The sequence below is a fragment of the Galleria mellonella genome, unplaced genomic scaffold (genome assembly GCF_026898425.1).
Source record: "Galleria mellonella isolate WM207_F2 unplaced genomic scaffold, CSIRO_AGI_GalMel_v1 utg213, whole genome shotgun sequence".
NCBI classification, from domain to species: domain Eukaryota; kingdom Metazoa; phylum Arthropoda; class Insecta; order Lepidoptera; family Pyralidae; genus Galleria; species Galleria mellonella.
Window position 1 is genome coordinate 3,464,052 of NW_026442039.1, and position 18,009 is coordinate 3,482,060.

Sequence of the window (18,009 nt, forward strand, 5' to 3'; positions counted from 1 at the left end):
TTATACTCTGTTATGTCCATGGTATTGCTCATACTATGCTCATGTTATGTCATGGTCTATAGGCGACGGCTTCCACTTTCCATCAGGTGAGCTGTCAGCTTGTTTGCCATTCTAAGTTGTATAAAAAAAATCCTAATATATATGATACATATAATTAAATCAACGATAAGCATTATGAGATGTAGTAAATATTAAGTAATTTTTAGTTAGAGCTAGTTTTGTTGACTCAAATCAAAGTCTCTTTATTACATATTACAATTTATTGCTTTTGTTAGAAAATTTCGTTCGTCATAGTAAAGTATTAATATTAATGATAGCAAGCAAAATTGTAAACGTATTTCATGACCTGTATAAAGTAAACATCAATTTATTAAATTATTTTCATTATATTAAATATTTAAATACTTAAACCTTGACAGTGTGATGTAGATAAGAGTATACATACTATACTCAAAGTAAATCGCAATAGATGTGGTAAATATAAAATAATTTAATAAATTAACAGTCTTAATTCTCGTTCATAATAATCTCAGTATTTGTTGGGAGCACGTGGATATTTTCTTGAAGTTTGAGTCATTGGTAGCAGAGCTATCTTTTTTCAGTCGATTATGGAGTGATGTGTTTGAGACGATTTTCGTTTGTATTTGTAGTTTGTTAGGAGACTCGGCCAGCAGTGTACCTAATGCTACTAGCCCTCTGAAACAAAATTTTTTATTTTGAGGATCGATATGAATTAACTTTCTAATAGATTTAAGTTAAAATTATTATAAATTTAGTTTATGATGTAATAATAAAAAATATCTAAACTATCAAATTAAAATATTAGGTTAAGGACATTTAGAAGAATGGCGCTTCATAATCACTCAAACTTTCATTACACAATTTGACACTTAAATTATATTTGGACTACATTCAAGATAAAAACATAGGGCACTAAAAATATAACAACGCCATTTATATCAGACAAACACATTATATGGGCGTCACAGTGTATTCTATCATGACAATCATAGGAAATATACCTCATCCATTGTAATTCCTAACAATTAAGTTAGTAAAACATGGCATTAAAATTACACCGTTCAAAATCAAACAATCCCTATAGATCAGTTAAGCAAAATAATAAATTTGGCATTAGCAAAGTTTGCTCTTAACAATTAATGGACGAGCCCCGTAGATTTATGTTTTTCCACTGAATAAAGATGAATGTTTTAAAGCATGTCAAAAACCTGGTTAAAAAATACTAAACACTTTAACATTATTTAACTGTTATGAAATATTATAAGAAATATAATTGAGTTAATAAAGTTTTATTATAGTTACGTCGCTTTAAATCCATACATTCATATTTACTCAATTCCCCTAAAAAAATCCTAGAAACTAGGAAAAACGTCCGTTAAGTGTTTTTTATAACACTTTTTTATAAAACTTGCTAATATGAAAAGAATGCGTTTCTCACCTAAAATAGGCTTCATTGTCCGTAAATTTACTAAGTAACTGTGCTAAGCACTCTGCTATGTCCACGCTGTCGGGTTGCTGCGCTAAAGCCACCGAGAGGTTCAGTAATAGAGACGCCGCTGCAATCTATAATTAAAATACAGGTATGTAAATATAATATTTAATACAAGATTGTAAAAGTTTAAACGAATCTTAGACAATAGATTTATTTCCAAGAGAAAAAAAACGATACTATCATAGCAAAACTAGATTTTGATTTAAGTAGCAAACTACTGAATTAAATTTGATAAAATTCCTATGAAATCAGAATCGAATTAGTTTTCAGAGTTCTGAGATAAAAGACATAAAAATATTATAATCTAATTGAGAATCTTCTCGTTTTTGCAGTCATATTATTTTTTAATCTATAAAAGTTTTTGTACTTTTTGAAGTCGTTTGAAAATAAGAGAAAAATTATAAAAATGAGATGAAAGATCTATTCAAATGTTTTAATATATCCATCTTTTTTTTACTAACTGGGCTGAGAAGCCCCCGAAGTGTAATATTAATAATATTGAAGTGATAATATTATATTAATTGTAAATAAAACTTACTACTACCAGACAGGATAATAGACTTAGACGTCTTCTTACCTGTGCGTTATTATTGAGCTGGTTGAGGCATATTAGGCAGTGTAAGACACTTTCACGTGCTGCCAACACTAGCATCTCGCCGGGGAGGTCACTGAACGCGTTTACCAGTACGCGCATAGACAGCATCTGGTTGGGCGCTAGGTTATCTGAAATGCACGCCAATGAGATCTTGAGGATTAGATGTTTTTGAAATATTTAAATATTTATTTACTTTAAACAGACATTTACCATAACAAAGACTATGTGGCAGAACTTTTTGGCATGTATCTAATTGCCTTGCAAGAAAAAACAAAAGTATGTAAACTTAATGTATTGATTTTTTTTTACCAGAGGGAGACTTTGTACAAAAGTCGATTGCTTGGGTACCTCTGTCCTATTCGTGTTTCAACCGTGAAGCAGCTGTGTTTACATGGCTGTGTTTCGGTTTGAAGGGTGGGATATGGCGTGAATTTACTGGGTACAGAGGAATAACATCTGAGTCCTCAGGAATTGCAACGCTTGGGGGATATCATGGGCGAAACAGTATATTCTGTTATGTCCATGGTACTGCTCATGTCTATAGGCGAAGGTTATCACTTTCCATCAGGTGGACCGTCAGCTTGTTTGCCATTCTAAGTTGTATAAAAAAAAATTAATCGATTGGAGATAATTGTATTTATCTACGGTTTTTCTGACTCGAGAACAATTTACTGTATTTGAGATTCGTCTTGAGAGCACATCAACTGTGTTGCATTTACATCATTACGATGCAATATGCAATCTTAAGATTTGAATTTTGAGCGTGTTCTTGTCTCTTAATTGTTATGGAACTACTGAATTCAATTATATTCATCTGTAAATCAAAACAGTATCTTGAAGGTGTTCTCAAAATTACTTTTATACTTGTACCATGCATTAATCAATATCATATCAGCTGTGAATCGTCCACTGCGGAACATAGGCCTCCCCTTTGAGGTGTTTTGTCAGCAGTTGTCATGCTTAACAGGCTGCTGCAGTTAGGCTTTAGTGGAGTTTAAAGAGCGACATTGCTGCCCATTCCTCGACTATTAAATCCCCTTAGTCGTCTCTTACGATACACATGGATACAGAAGGGATAGCCCATTTTATACCGAGACGACACGGTGATTTATTAATACAGATCTAATATTTTTTTTTTTACAACATAGGGGGCAAACGGACATGAGGCACACTTGATGATAAGTGACTACCGCCGCCCATGATCACCCACAACTCCAAAGGCATTGCAGATGTGCTGCTGGCCTTTTAAAAAGGAATATGCTCTTTTCTTGAAGGTTACGATGTCGTATCGGTTCAGAAATACTGTTGCTGGAAGTTGATTCCAAAGAGTGGTTGTAGAAGAGAGTGATAGGTATTATTTCTTATTTAGTGATATAATATTCACTAAATAAGAAATAATACTGCGGAAATATTATTTTCGTATTTCCTCTATCTATCTATCTCTCTCTCTCTCTCTATCTTTATGTCTATGATATTAATTAAAAAATTACCTGGTGCTAATAAAGTTAAAAGGTACTTCACAAATGACGGCCCGTATGTAGTATCAAATATTTGTCCATTTATTTCTTTATTTCTAACTGCTAACCTAGTTATATCCAATACGGGGAAGAGGATTTCTGAAAAAAAAAACCATTAAATTAATAATTGTATTATTTCTTACGTATATTTATTCCAATATATATAAAAGTTTTACATACCTTTTGGCCATTCTAACATTTTTTTCAAAAATGTAATTGTTTCAGCACTATAAGAACTATTCTGAAAGGAAGATTGTCATCGTTTATTATTAAACTAAAACTAATAAAAATATTTACAGGATCTTACAATTAACTACCTATGTACCGCGGCTTAGCCCGCGCGAATCAGTAACTACATAAAGTTTTTTTTATACAACTTAGAATGGCAAACAAGCTGACGGGCCACCTGATGGAAAGTGGTAATCGTCGCTTATAGACATGAGCAGTACCATGTACATAACAGAGTATATTGTTTCGCCCATGATACCCCTCATGCGTTGCCATTCCTGAGGGCTCAGGTTTTATTCCTCTGTACCCAGTATTCTATGTGCTGAGTTAGCATATAACCAGGTACGTTAGGTGTATCAAATTTTATTCAAATCAGTTTAAAAAAGGGATTGTTAATAATGGGGTCTAACAGCCCCATTGCTAGCAATATACCCTGTCAGGTTGACCTCCACATGGTTCCGCCTGGAAACCATCGTGGTTTATTTTTGTGGAATTCGTCACGTCCAACTGACCTCATTTCATCCTTATTTATCATTCCTCGCTAGTGCACCGCCAGCGTATAATAGCGAAGGCGAGTTTGCCATTTCATTAAACAAATCTGTCGAGTAGTTTTTGTGTGAAAGACTAACAAACATTCATCAATGTATCCTTATAAATTTTGTAATGTAATATAATTATAATTCTTTATTGCACTTGTAAATTACATTGTTAATGCATTTATAAATATTGTGAGCAAGGGTGGACTTATCTCTGACAGAGATCTCTTCTAGTCAACCCAATGCAGTTAGAAAACATGTTGTTAGCGAGAAGCTGAAGTAATGTATAGTAATATAATTAACAGGATTAATCATAAAGCGTCCAAATAAGTTGACGGCTTATTTAGTAATTGCAGCCTATAGATATGAACAAAAGCATCAATATTACACTATACAGACATCTACTGGTGGTGCCTATTGCACTCCGCGCATGTGTGATCACTTCTGAGTATTTATTGCTTGTGTCAGAGACTACTATTTTAAATTAAAATTACTGGATGGAATTTGACCAACTTTGCATATTATTATTATTATCTAGCTTAGTAATATATCTTATTTCCATGGTAAATAGTAAAACTCGTTATGCGGAAGACACGATCCCAGGTATAGTCTATCTATATTTTTTTTTATACAACTTAGAATGGCAAACAAGCTGACAGCCCACCTGATGGAAAGTGGTAATCGTTGCCTATAGATATGAGCAGTACCATGGACATAACAGAGTATACTGTTTCGTCGTGATACCTCCCGTATGTTGACATTCTTGAGGACTCAGGTGTTATTCCTCTGTACCCTATAAATTCACTGCCATATCTCACCTTTCAAACAGAAACACAGTCATGCAAACACAACTGCTTCTCGGTAGAAACATGAATGGAACAGAGGTGCCCAAGCAAATGACTTTTGTAGTCTCCCTCTAGTAATATTATTAAAACTTACCAGTTCACCTAATTTCACAACATTTTCCAACTGTTGATCAGTCATCGCATTTGAGCCATCTCCTACTTTGCTATTGAATTCCTTTAATTTTTCATATATAGCTTTCAAATTTGCTTGATCGAATCTGTAAGAAATTTTTAATAGTGTTTTTTATAACGGACATATGTGGGCAAATCAACGTTCTCAGATTGGATATTTTTTTCCAATTTTGGGGGAAAAAATAAATTTAATGTTCGCGAAATTTTGAAGAAATTAAATAGTTGCAGCAATTTTTGGAGGCAAATAATATGGATAATTTTTTTGACAGTTTTGGTATTTCTAAAACTGTATCGCTGTATATACGAGGTTTGTCCGGAAAGTACGTATAAAAGTTTTTTAAAAATTTTATTTTACAATTATTCAGGTAAATCAATTTTATCCCCTTCAAAGTACTCCCCCTGTGACATAATGCACTTGTGCCAACGCCGTTTCCACTGTGAGAAGGCTCCTTGAAAGTCCTCTGGTTGTAGGTTTCTCAGCTGCCCCGTCGTAGCTTTTTTTATCTCATTTATGTCCCCCAAATGCCGCCCCCGAAGTACCAATTTGGTTTTTGGGAACAAGAAGAAGTCACACGGGGCCAAATCCGGCGAATAGGGGGGGTGTTCGGTCACCGTAATGGAATTTTTACTCAAAAACTCACGGACAACAAGAAAGGTGTGGGCAGGGGCATTGTCGTGGTGAAGAATCCAACGCCCCTCTCGCGCCAATTCTGGACGAACTCGTGCCACACGAGCTTTGAGGCGTCTGAGCACATCGACGTAGAATTTTCCATTAACTGTCTGGCCTGGAGGGACGAATTCTTGATGGACAATCCCCCGAACATCGAAAAAAACAATCAACATTGTCTTGACATTTGAGCGGGATTTTCTTGATTTTTTTGTTCGTGGTTCCCCGGATGTCTTCCACTCTTTGCTTTCACGGCCATTCTTGCCGAGTTTCGAGAGAAACTTGATTACGACGCGCTGCTCTTCAACGGAAGCGGGCTCCATGCCGACGGGGTTTCGTTAAGAGGTAACTTCACAGATGGCGTGACAAGCCAGTTCGCACCGCACGGCGGTCAGACCAGAACTGAAGCATTGTTAGGGACATAAGGAAGGGGTCCTGCGCTTACCTGGCCTCCCCACTCCTCTTTCTCGCATTCCAGAACACTTTTATACGAACTTTCCGGACAGACCTCGTAAGTAAATATCTTCCAGCAATGAGGTAAAGCAGGCGTAGACAAAGACTTTTTTTCGTGGTTCGCCTGCAGTTTGTGATTGGGTAAAAGCGAATGAAAATGTATTAATTTAGATATAAAAAAAAAAAAAATATTGGGTAAAATTTTTAAATTACATCCGGCAACCCCGTGATAAATGGCGTTAAGCAGTTATATGTAAGATTGTAAAATGGCAATGCGATTCTATTTCTATTTCTTATTAAATAAATTTAGGACATTTTTTTTTTATTTACTGTGCCAATATGTAGTTTTTAGAGTAGGGAGTATATTGATAAACAAGCTATTGTCATAGTTGTTTGGTAAAAAATATTTTAAAGCCATTTTATTGTGTCACAAAGAGAGTAAGAAACTTGACAGCAGATAGTTTGCAATATAAGAATAACTGATGTTGATTACCTTATGTATGAATCGTGAGGTATAAGTGGTTTTTCGTTACTAGAGAGCGCAGTGGCCGAGGCAACCGGAGTGGTGTACGCACCACCACCAGTGAAGGGGTCGGCCGCCCCCATCCCCACCGTGCGTCCCCCTATTCCCCTTGCAGCCCCACCCGACCCTGGCACATAGCGGGACTCGCCCGTGAATGGATCCGCGAATCTGAGTACAGAATATAAACACTGATGATTGGACCATTATGTGCATATGTAACAAAAGTTCAAATGTACTAAAAAATAGATCTAGATGACTACAGATAAAATGCAATTATTTTAAAATTCATTCATCCATCTTTTAATATCAAATAAATAATTCAAATATGTAAGTTTGTAAATATAGATATTTGAACATTTATACTGTTTGTCAAGGAATAGATGTAATATAAAACCTTAAACTTAAAATATGCAGTATATTTTATCTATTATTTATTCAAAAATTTTACTTTTTCAACAGCTCAATTCGACGAAATTTTATTGAGAAATAATTAAGAAAGCAATAACAAGGATTTATTATTGCTTTCCTAATTATTTCTCAATAACATTTCGTCAAATTATATAAGCAATATTTATAAGCTGGCAACACTGTTCTGTAAACAAAGGAACATGATTCTGCTAAAAATTATAGAAATAGAAAGACTTTGTTTATTAATATAGTAATTCCCATTGTAACAGTAAGAATAAAGAGAATAAAAAAATCAACTCTGTTTTTATATTTATTACAAGTACTTATAATATTACAAATTTAAAACTCACCCATTACTAGATTGAGTCGGCAGTGTATCCAGTTTAGCGTTTGTGATGATAAAATTGGCTACTTGTTCCAGATACACTTGGGGAAGATCGTGTCTGAAATAATCAAAATAAACACATTACATTTAATATATATTTTACTTTTATAAAATTCTACTAGTTACTAAATAATAAATAAGAATAAGAATGCTTTTAGCATTATTTCCGCCTTGTACACACACAAAACATGTATTAATGAATAAATAAATAATAATTATATTAAACAAAAGAAAAGATAATGTAATTGGGTTTTTGCCCGCTATTTCGTACGTGTGGATAATAGAAATAGTAGAAAATAGTAGAAAAATGAAAAACAATGAAATAGACCACTTTCTAGATGGTGTATCAAGATGAAACATACACCAGAATTTTACACTTTTCTGTCTGGTGACGAGTGAACTCGTCATTGCATTGGCGTATAGGTACGTCCTCCTACCATGATGAGCAAGACCGTTTGAAATATAAAGCGTTCATGACGATGATTCCGGTCATGTGGACAAAGTCGCCTGTAAAAATTAGTAGTAGTATTAAATCACAAATAAACATACTTGTGTATAAATGCTTGTGCAGCGACCCATGGGTCTTCCGTTTTGTTGTAGGGCAGCTTCAGTGGCGGTGCTCCGTCCTTGATGTCAACACTGAATACGAAGTCATACTCCTGAAAGTATTATTGAGTATACTCTATATTGCATAATTGATTTGATCCACAGTTGGCAATATCTTTGGTTTGGAAAATAGTAAAGTATATAATATAGTGCAAAATGATAAACTGAATCTGATTCTGTTAAAGTGACATGAAAAAAAATGTATTTATTAATCAGAATGTGACGCCTTTTGTGGCAGTATAGTAAACTATTAATTAGACCATGGCACTTGATAGTATAAGATTTATATTCACAAGCTACTAATTGCTAATGAGTAACGAAGCACGCCGTACCTATAGTTAAGTATAAGACAGTATCTAATTTAGTGTAAATTAGTACTTAGTAATAAGAATTACGCAGTGTAGGGCGACTCCTCACTAGATGGAGTGACAACCTCAAATGCAAGGGGGAAAGGGATTGTTAGCAATAGAGTTTGACAACCCCATTGCTATCAGTATGCCCTATTAGGTCGACCTCCACGTAGATCCCTCTGGAAACCATCGTAAAGAATTCTTGTTGAATTCGTCACGATGGGCTAACTGACCTGCTGCATCCTCACCTCTCATCCTTCACTGGTGCCCCGCCGGTGTATACCGACAGCGCGGTTTGGTGTTACCATTCCATTATCACCCATACAAAAACCTCAAATGCATTACAGGGAGTCAGTGGATGCCGGTGGCTCTGAACCATTCCTTATGGCAGTCTATAGGGGAGGCCTATGTTCAGCAGTGGACAGATAATGGCTGAGATGATGACGAGGATTATGTATTAGAAATTTTAAACTTAAAGAAAAATCCATTGAATTTAGCATGTATATAAATAGTAGTGAGCACTTTTTTATGTTCAAATGTTTAAATTACAAGATAAATTTAAACATTTGATTTTATTTGAAGTTATTTGATTGTTTATCGTAGATTATTAAATACTCTGTATTTATTTCATTTTTAAATTCCTAATTAATTAATTCAGACTGTTTACTTAATAAAAACAAAACTAAAAAAAAGATTATAATGTGAATAAGTTTAAAATAAAGTGTATATATAATAAAAAAAATAATATACCTTTCCTTGATACATCGTTTTGCCCTCACTAGCAGGGTTCGCACCCATAACGTCTCCAATTTCATTCCACGTGTTCTCTGCAACACTCCAAGAGTAACATTTCACATTGGTGCCCCGGCGCACTAGCTTAGTCTGGCCGTCCGATTTGCCAGGCTCCAATAATACTTCTGGGCCTGGTATTCTGAAAAGTTTAAGTATAAAAAGTTGTTTATTTTATTATAATTAAAGAAAATTAAAGGGAGGGATTGTTAGTAATAGGGATCTAACAGCTCCATCGCTAGCAATATATCCTATCAGGTTGAGCTCCACGCACTTTCCCTGGAAACAATCTTGATTATTTATGAATGCGTCATGATGGATCAACTGGCCTACTTTCATCCACATCTATTCCTTGCCTATTCCTCACTGGTTCTCCGCCAGCGTATACCGATGGCGCAGGCGGAATTACTATTTCATTATTTAAGAAAAAAAATACCTTAATCCTTTCATAGAATAGTTAAAATCCAAAAATGCGATATATTACCTTCAATCATTCATATCTTTTATCTTCAATAATTTTAATAAAAGCTGTATAACATAATTCTAATGCGAGTTACAGCTCATTCGAATACAAATCTTTCACTGATGATATATTTATACAGTCCTTCAGTTCATTGATACCGAAAGATGACGTCATGTACATAATTCTATAAATAACAGAATTAGTATATACTCGTATATATAATGCGCACTTTCAAATTCTAAGTTTATTAAAACTATACCATACTCAGATAGTTTGTAGCCGCCGATTTCTTGTTGGGATGCCGCTTGCATTTTAACTACGTCCTCTTCAAAGGCTTTGAGGGTCGCTTCATCTGCGTATCTAGCTGGGTCCGCTGTAAACACTCGCACCAGTCCATCACTTGAACCTGAAAAGATAACATTACTAACATTATAAATGTGATAGTTTTATTGTATATTTATCTGTTGTGTATGGATCAACTAAATGTCAATAAATTTTGTATACAGGTAACATTTGGAATGGAGAGACAGGCTAGTTTTTATCACGGTGCTTTCGTTTTACGTGAACGAAGTCTCGTTTAAAACTAGTGTTTTTAATATCACTAGAAAAATATGATCCAACTATAAATCTAAATGAAGTAGTCAAAGGCATTTGTCGATTTTTGCTTTGAGGGTCACACTGCGCAAAGCATATCAGAATTCAAGGTGGCAGCCGACGATTTCTGCTGTCACCCAGATTAATTTACTTTGTTATTTATGTAAAAGTTATTAAGTAGTTTTCGAAACATGAGTTACAAATTTCCGGAGATTCTGCTAGAATCAATTAGTGTATCTATAAAGAAGAAAATAAATATCTGTCACGCCTGTTTCCCATTGGTAGGCAGCAACAATGGAACGCCGAACGCCACAATTAAAACAGACCTCTTTCGCTTACCCCATATTCATCAAAACTTTTTCATATATGCTCGCTAGTTACGTGTAGTACTAATTTGGACTTTCTTCAGCATGTTGCCTATTTGGTTGACATAAATACGTTTATGGTGGCCTTTAGTGACATCTCCATTCATTAGTGCGAGATAAATCTATTTCGTAATTCTTTTTTTTATCTATTCTCGTGATTAGACACAATTCAAATAAACTTAAATTTAAGCTCTTTTAAATAGTATTTATTCATGATTCCACCGTCCATTCGAAACTCGATTTTAATTAAAAAGAACAGGCATGAAATTCAACTGTCGCATTTTTTTAAAAACTTCAGTTATATAAATTATGAATTTGTAAATACAAAATTACTATGCAGTATCAGATAAACAATATCATACCAGTAACAATATCACCATTATCGAGACATGTCACACTCCATACCGAGTGTACTGGTAATCGTATTTCGCCAATGCAGTCCCCAGCGGACCAAACTCTCACACTGCCGTCTTCCCCACATGTTGCGAAACCACTGCTGAGAGCTGAATTTATACTGATACTGTGAAATTATATGTAAAAATATTAATTTTATTTTGATACATTCAACCTATTGACATTTACAATTATATCGTCATAATTGTAGAATACTGACGGATCTATATATGGTATGTAATATTTGTCAAATCCGTCAGTATTCTACGACTATGATGATATATATTATTTCAACCATTATCCATCCACTGCTGGACATAAGCCTTCCCCATAGACAGTCATAAGGAATGGTTGAATTATGGTGATATATATATATATATATATATATATATATATATATATATATATATATATATATATATATATATATATATATATATATAATATTGATTAACAAGTATTGATTAACAACATTGTGTGCTTTAACTGTATTATAATATATACTGTAACTGTTTTTGCCACTAAATTTAGCCTAGATACAAAATTTTATTCCCCAATATCCATATGCTATGGTAACCCCATATACTATCAGACAGGCCATATACTTGTTTGCCACCACAGTAGTATTAAAAAAACACAATAAATATCTGATATGAATGTAAGCAGCCAAAATCTATTTATTTTAATAAGAAAAACAAACCTATAAATATAATTTGAGTGTCCATAGTAAGTGTTAAGGCACTGTCCTTTATTAGTCCAAAGTCTGATAGAAGCATCATTTGAGCAACTAAGGAAAGTCTCTGGATTAGCAACTGCTAATCCTCGTACGCAGTCTGTGTGTCCTGTAAATACAAAATAAAGTTTAGATCGAAGACACATGAATAGATGAAAGTGGCAAAAAAGCATACAGTCCAACTGATGGTAAACAGTCACTGTATCTTATGGACACCTGCAGCACTAGGTGTGTCACATGGGTGTTGCTAAACCTGAAGAAACTATTGTAAAAAAATCTTTTACATTTTAGCAATTTCATATTTTTGCTATTATATATACATTGATGGGGTGTTAAATGCATATCAACAACTATAAGTTATAATAATCGAGTGTAAGTTAATATGCATATAACAATTAACCATAGTAGTTTTTTTAATGAATGATATAATGGAGCGGTAATCCCACCTGCGCTAACGGTATACACTGATGCGGCACCAGTGAGGGATGACAGGTGAGAATGAAAAGGCAGGTCAGTTACCCCATCATGATGGGGATACACCTGGGATTTAGCATGGTGGTTTCCAGGGGGAACAATGTGGAGGTCAACCTGACAGAGTATTTTTTTTTGATGGTTGAAAATGGTATGGTAACCCCGCCTGCACTAACGGGATACGCTGGCGAAGCACCAGTGAAAGGTGATAGATGAGAATGAAAACAGGTCAGTTAGCCCATCATGATGAATTCATCAGGAATTAACCATGATAGTTTGCAGGGAGAACCGTGAGGAAGTCGACCTGGTTGGGTATATTGCTAGCAATGGGATTCTCAGTCTCCATTACTAATAATCCCTTTCCCCCCTGACAGGGTATATTGCTAGTAATGTAACTGGTAATCTACATTACTAACAATCTCTTCCCCCAAACCATGGTAGTTAATAGGAAGAACCACGTGGAGGTCAACCTGATAAAAGTATATTGCTAGCAATAATGTCAGTAGCTAGAATCCATTACTAGCAATACATTTCCTCTAAAAATAAATTGTATTATGATTAGTATAAAGCAGCCATTACATTTTTATATACATATCATAACTATAATAAAAAAAATGTAAGTACCAGTTAGTGTAGATATTGGTACTCCCTCCTTGTTCCAAAGTTTTATTGTTTTATCAGCAGATGCTGTAGCATATGTATTATTATGCAGTTCCACCACAGCCCATACGGCTGCCTGATGACCCTTCAGGGTAATGGGGATTGCATTTGGGTTATTTAGATTCCAAACTTTTGCAGTACTATCCCAGCTAGAGCTGCAAGTATTAAAATTATTATTAGTAATGTTCATGTTACAATGACAATTAAAATATGTTCATATTAAATTCCACAGAAAAATAAAATAATTTGTTTAAACTGACAGTAATTACCTACCTACAGTTTATCATTAATTAAAACAAGTCAAGTTAGATTATTTAAAACTTTTATGTTATTGTTATTCTATATGAAGTGCATTTTTATTTCCACATTATCAGAATTTAATAAATATAAATTTGAAAAATTTTCATTATTTGTTGATAGAACACTAAAAGAATTACTTTCTATGTTATATGTGTAACCATAACAACTCATTGTAGTCCACTATAGTATTTTATATTTTGTTTCATTTCCTTAGATGTACAATATTATGGAGAAGAATTTGGTGACATTTATACTTTGTCACCAGAAATTGTTTACTTATGTAGGTGTTCAAAAGCTATAATTAAATAATAATCATTACCTTAACAGCACTCCTGAGTCCTGTCCTGACACAACACTACAAACTACATTCTCATGGCTTTCCAGAGTGATCTGAATCATTCCATCCTGTAAATTGTAGCCTATTATCGTGTTGTCGTTGCTTCCTGTTACCACTAGACCATCGTGGAACGCCTCACAAGGTGGAATCCAGCAAACACAAGACACAAAGTTCTTGTGGCCTTTATATGTGACTACGTTAACGAAATCTTTTATTCTGTACAAGAAATTTTAGATTACTGACATTGGAAGTATCCGGAATCATAATTATTAGGATCTATAAAATAATACTAACCCTTCGGGGTGCCACAATTTTGCAGTTCTATCACGAGAAGCAGATAATATACAGTTTTCTTTCGTTATTGTCACACATCGCACGTCCATTGAGTGCCCATTTAAAATTGCACTTAACTTATAATCCGGTATAGCCATTGTGAATTGTAAGTATTTTAGTATTTCAAATACAGAATTTCAGAAACAAATCAAAATATAACAAGGAACTAGCTCTCTTAGTTGCGGAGAAAGTTGTCAAATCATGTAAAAGTACTCTGTGTTGACAACATTGACGCTTGACGTCATGACGTTAACCGATAGGACATTATTTTACCGAAGATAGAAAACATTTTGTTTGATTACCGACGTGTTTTATAATTAAAATGAATACTAATTAAGACAGTTGCACACAAACACAAAAAAGACATCACCTTTTTTATTTTAACTTTCGAACTTTGCTTAACTTGTACTGTAGATATAACTATAACCTTATCAAATTCAAATAAAACTTGCTTGCATATTTTCTACATAAATTCTGTCAAATATATAATTTAGTAATGTAAAATTTGTCACTGATAAATAATTGACAAATCAAACATTTCCTATACATTAGCCTGCTATGACTTGATAAAAATAGCAACGGATGGTATATTTTTCGCCCTCTTTTTACTAATTATATTTGCATAAGAAGAAAGGAGGCTATCATATGCTTTACAGTTTTTTTTTTATCATTCCTTCCTTTATTGTATGTAGTTCTTAATCTTATATATTGTTATAAATATTATGTATAACTTTATTTTACATATAAATTATGTATAGTTTTGGACTTTTGACGTCTCAACTATAAACAGGTCTATTTGGGTCGGAGTGTAAAAGAGATGGAATACATGAGAAACGTGAAAGGTAATTTAAATTCATATGCACAGAGCACGTTACCTTATATTTATATGAGTTTAAATTAATATACGTATGATTAATCAATAACGCAAATATATCCTTCTACCACAGACATATATGTCTCTACTTCTTATTCATAGGTGTCTTCTACTATTCTTCATCTATGCTTTTGATAAGAAGTGACAGTACCACCAACATGGCAAATGTGACCACCAACATAACAAAATAATGGCGCATAAATTGAAATTTTCGTTTCCATTATTTTTGGGCCCTATTATATTACACTAATATTTTATATATAATTTATATATTAGTGCTTAAAACCAGAGCTTAAAAGTCTTGTGAATTTACTACTTTTATCTTTATTTACTTACATTTTTAGAAAAAATTATGAAGGTTTGGAAAAACATTATACAGATTGTTCATTAGTCTTATTTTGTTTAATATATTGTATTAATAACTATGTTCATTAATTCAATATGAAGTAACTAAATAAAAAGAAATTGTCTTTTGTACTGACTGAATTTATTTGTCAGTTCGCGGCGCCAGTGTGGCCGGTGGATTGAGCTATAGATACTTGTTCATCATATACATACGTAGTGGAAAAATGGCGTCGACGGTGTGTGTTTCTAGTTGCCGACTGTTAGCAAAATTAGAAATAAATCGTGTTTTGTGTTTATCACCAATATTTAGGGATTTGTCAAATAACCGGGTGAGTTTCTAATGTTTTTCGTGGTCATGTGTTTTCATATTGTGGTATTTCATATAGGATCGTCGATTTTAGGACTTTCTTTCGCTCTGCACGTGTATATATCTAGTAAGTATACGTATGTACTGCAGCTGTCAAACGTCATCTAATTGTTTTTATTTTTGTTTATACTTTTTTATATTTTTAACCAAAGGTACTCAAAGTTTTTTTAGAATTTATAAGTCTTTTCTATTAGAAAAGAGTGATTATTATTTTAAAATATAGAATGGCAAATTGTAAACAAATAAAAATATACATGCACACAAACCTTATACATTAATTACACAGTAATTAAACACTACATAAGCAAGTTCATACCTAATAAAACATTGATTATACTCAATAAAAATGAAGTGTTATGATTTATTTTCTTTCTTTTAATTCCTGCCGGTTATTGATAAAATTAATTGCATTGTAGTCACGACCATGTCATGACTGATAAAATGAGTAACATAATAATTGTCTCGTACTGATAGTCACAAAGTAAAGTTTACAAATTTATTCTTAAAGTATTTTAATAACATAAATAAATATTTATATTAAATAAATAATAATTATTAATTTGGTCAGGGCAATTTAGAAATGTAAGAGTTGGTATTGCTATAAATAAGTACCTATTTATCATATACCCACCCTTAATAAATTTTTTTTGAACCACGTATTTAAGTAAGAATATAAACCAAAATTAAAAAATTCTTTAATAGGCAATACTTACTATATAATAATAAAAATTTTACGATAAAACTATAAATTTAATAGTACTTTTAAGTTAGGCAGGTGTATTTTTAAGGTTATAATTTTCATAATATTAAAGTATATAAGTAAATCTGAAATTGTTGTAGGGATTATTAAAGGTGTATTTAATAATCTCAATAATAAATAAATCTCAGGTAGGCAGTAATGGCTCTATTTTAGGGATTTAAATTATTTATCTTATTTTTATCGGATTAATCTATATAACCTAAAATTTAAAATGCTAAACAGTTAAAATTGTAAGATTATCGGCAAGATTAAAAGTATGTCACACTCTAGAGGTATTTGCAGTTCATTGCTCTTCACAGATGTACTTACATAAACATCATCTACCTATGTCTGTAGTTGACGTGTATGTCAGATAATTTAAGATTCTCATCTCTAAAAAAACATCGTCTTTAACCGTGACAAAAATTACAAGTGACAAAAAGAGTACATTCTGTCGATTTTATTTTCGTCTTTGTCCCATAGAACTAGATTCCAGGACTAAAATAATTATAAATTTTGGTCCAGAATCAGTACAAATATCGCGTAATAGCTATAATGTGCCGATATACAATAATGCAAGGAAACAGAGAATATCTTGCTTTTATTTTTTATGTCGCTTAGATACTTGTGTAAATTCTTTTTAACTATAATACTTACCTATTAAATTTAAATAATTTTAATATAACTATCTTTCCATAATTTCCATATTTATTACTATCTTGTTTACATTAAATTGTAGATATTTTGTACATATTACGTTACATAATAAAATCTATAATACAATTTAGTTAATTATGAATTGTAATAGGTATTATACGACGTCATTGATAAGCGACTGCATGATACTAATAAGTTTTTTTATAATGTTACTTATCTATTCATAGCACAAAATAAATAATAATAAGTAAATTATTTTCTTCTTTATAGTTATGAGCTTTTAATATCTCTTTCACATTCATTAAAAACATAATGATACTTAGACGGAAGTCTTTTGTTTATTTAAAATTAGCATTTTTCATTCATCATTATCATATTTGTCGTAAACTGTCCACCGCTGAATACAGGCCTCCCCCATAATGGTGGTGGGTGGGGATGTTGCCATTAGTTGCCACGCTGTGCAGGTGGGTTGGCAACCGCAGTCAGGCTTGGCTAATATTTTAAGAAGGACGCTGCTGCCCATCTCTCGATCATTAAGATCCGTTATTTTCCTCTTACGACACCCACTAAAAAGAAAGAAGTGGCCCTTTCTATGCCGGGACCACACTGCCATTTTCCATTAAACATGTCTATTAAATAACATATAGAGCTAGATTGATCTTTCATTGACAGATAGATCACTATTCATTCATCAATTCTAGTATTATTTTTGCGTTTAATCACTGATTTGTAATCATTTCGGATACTTTTCTTTCAAGCCAACTTTTATATGTAATTGTCGCATTGAAAGGGCAGGCAATGCATTCACGATGTTCAACCAATGGAATTATT

At 33.1% G+C, this 18,009-nt stretch overlaps 2 protein-coding genes across 2 annotated transcripts in view; one reads left to right on the forward strand and one right to left on the reverse strand.

The window, feature by feature from the left end:
* Nucleotides 1–241: 241 nt before the first annotated feature.
* LOC113511596 (phospholipase A-2-activating protein) lies at nt 242–14,409 on the reverse strand. Its single transcript, XM_026895246.3, has 16 exons — nt 14,158–14,409; nt 13,846–14,079; nt 13,191–13,381; nt 12,063–12,204; nt 11,332–11,489; nt 10,275–10,416; nt 9,509–9,689; nt 8,352–8,461; nt 7,768–7,860; nt 6,980–7,177; nt 5,329–5,452; nt 3,806–3,866; nt 3,599–3,724; nt 2,091–2,236; nt 1,460–1,584; nt 242–696 (listed from the first exon to the last, which is right to left on the reverse strand). Exons 1-16 carry the CDS (start codon nt 14,292–14,294, stop codon nt 519–521), a joined length of 2,346 nt encoding a protein of 781 aa, XP_026751047.2. The 5' UTR covers nt 14,295–14,409; the 3' UTR covers nt 242–518.
* Nucleotides 14,410–15,588: 1,179 nt separating this feature from the next.
* The window catches only part of LOC113511901 (calcium uniporter protein, mitochondrial), a 211,368-nt gene continuing 208,947 nt past the window's right edge, over nt 15,589–18,009 (forward strand). The window contains exon 1 of the mRNA XM_026895626.3: nt 15,589–15,744. Coding sequence (XP_026751427.2) covers nt 15,640–15,744 — 105 coding nt within the window. The 5' untranslated portion in view covers nt 15,589–15,639. The remainder of the gene's footprint in view (nt 15,745–18,009) is intronic.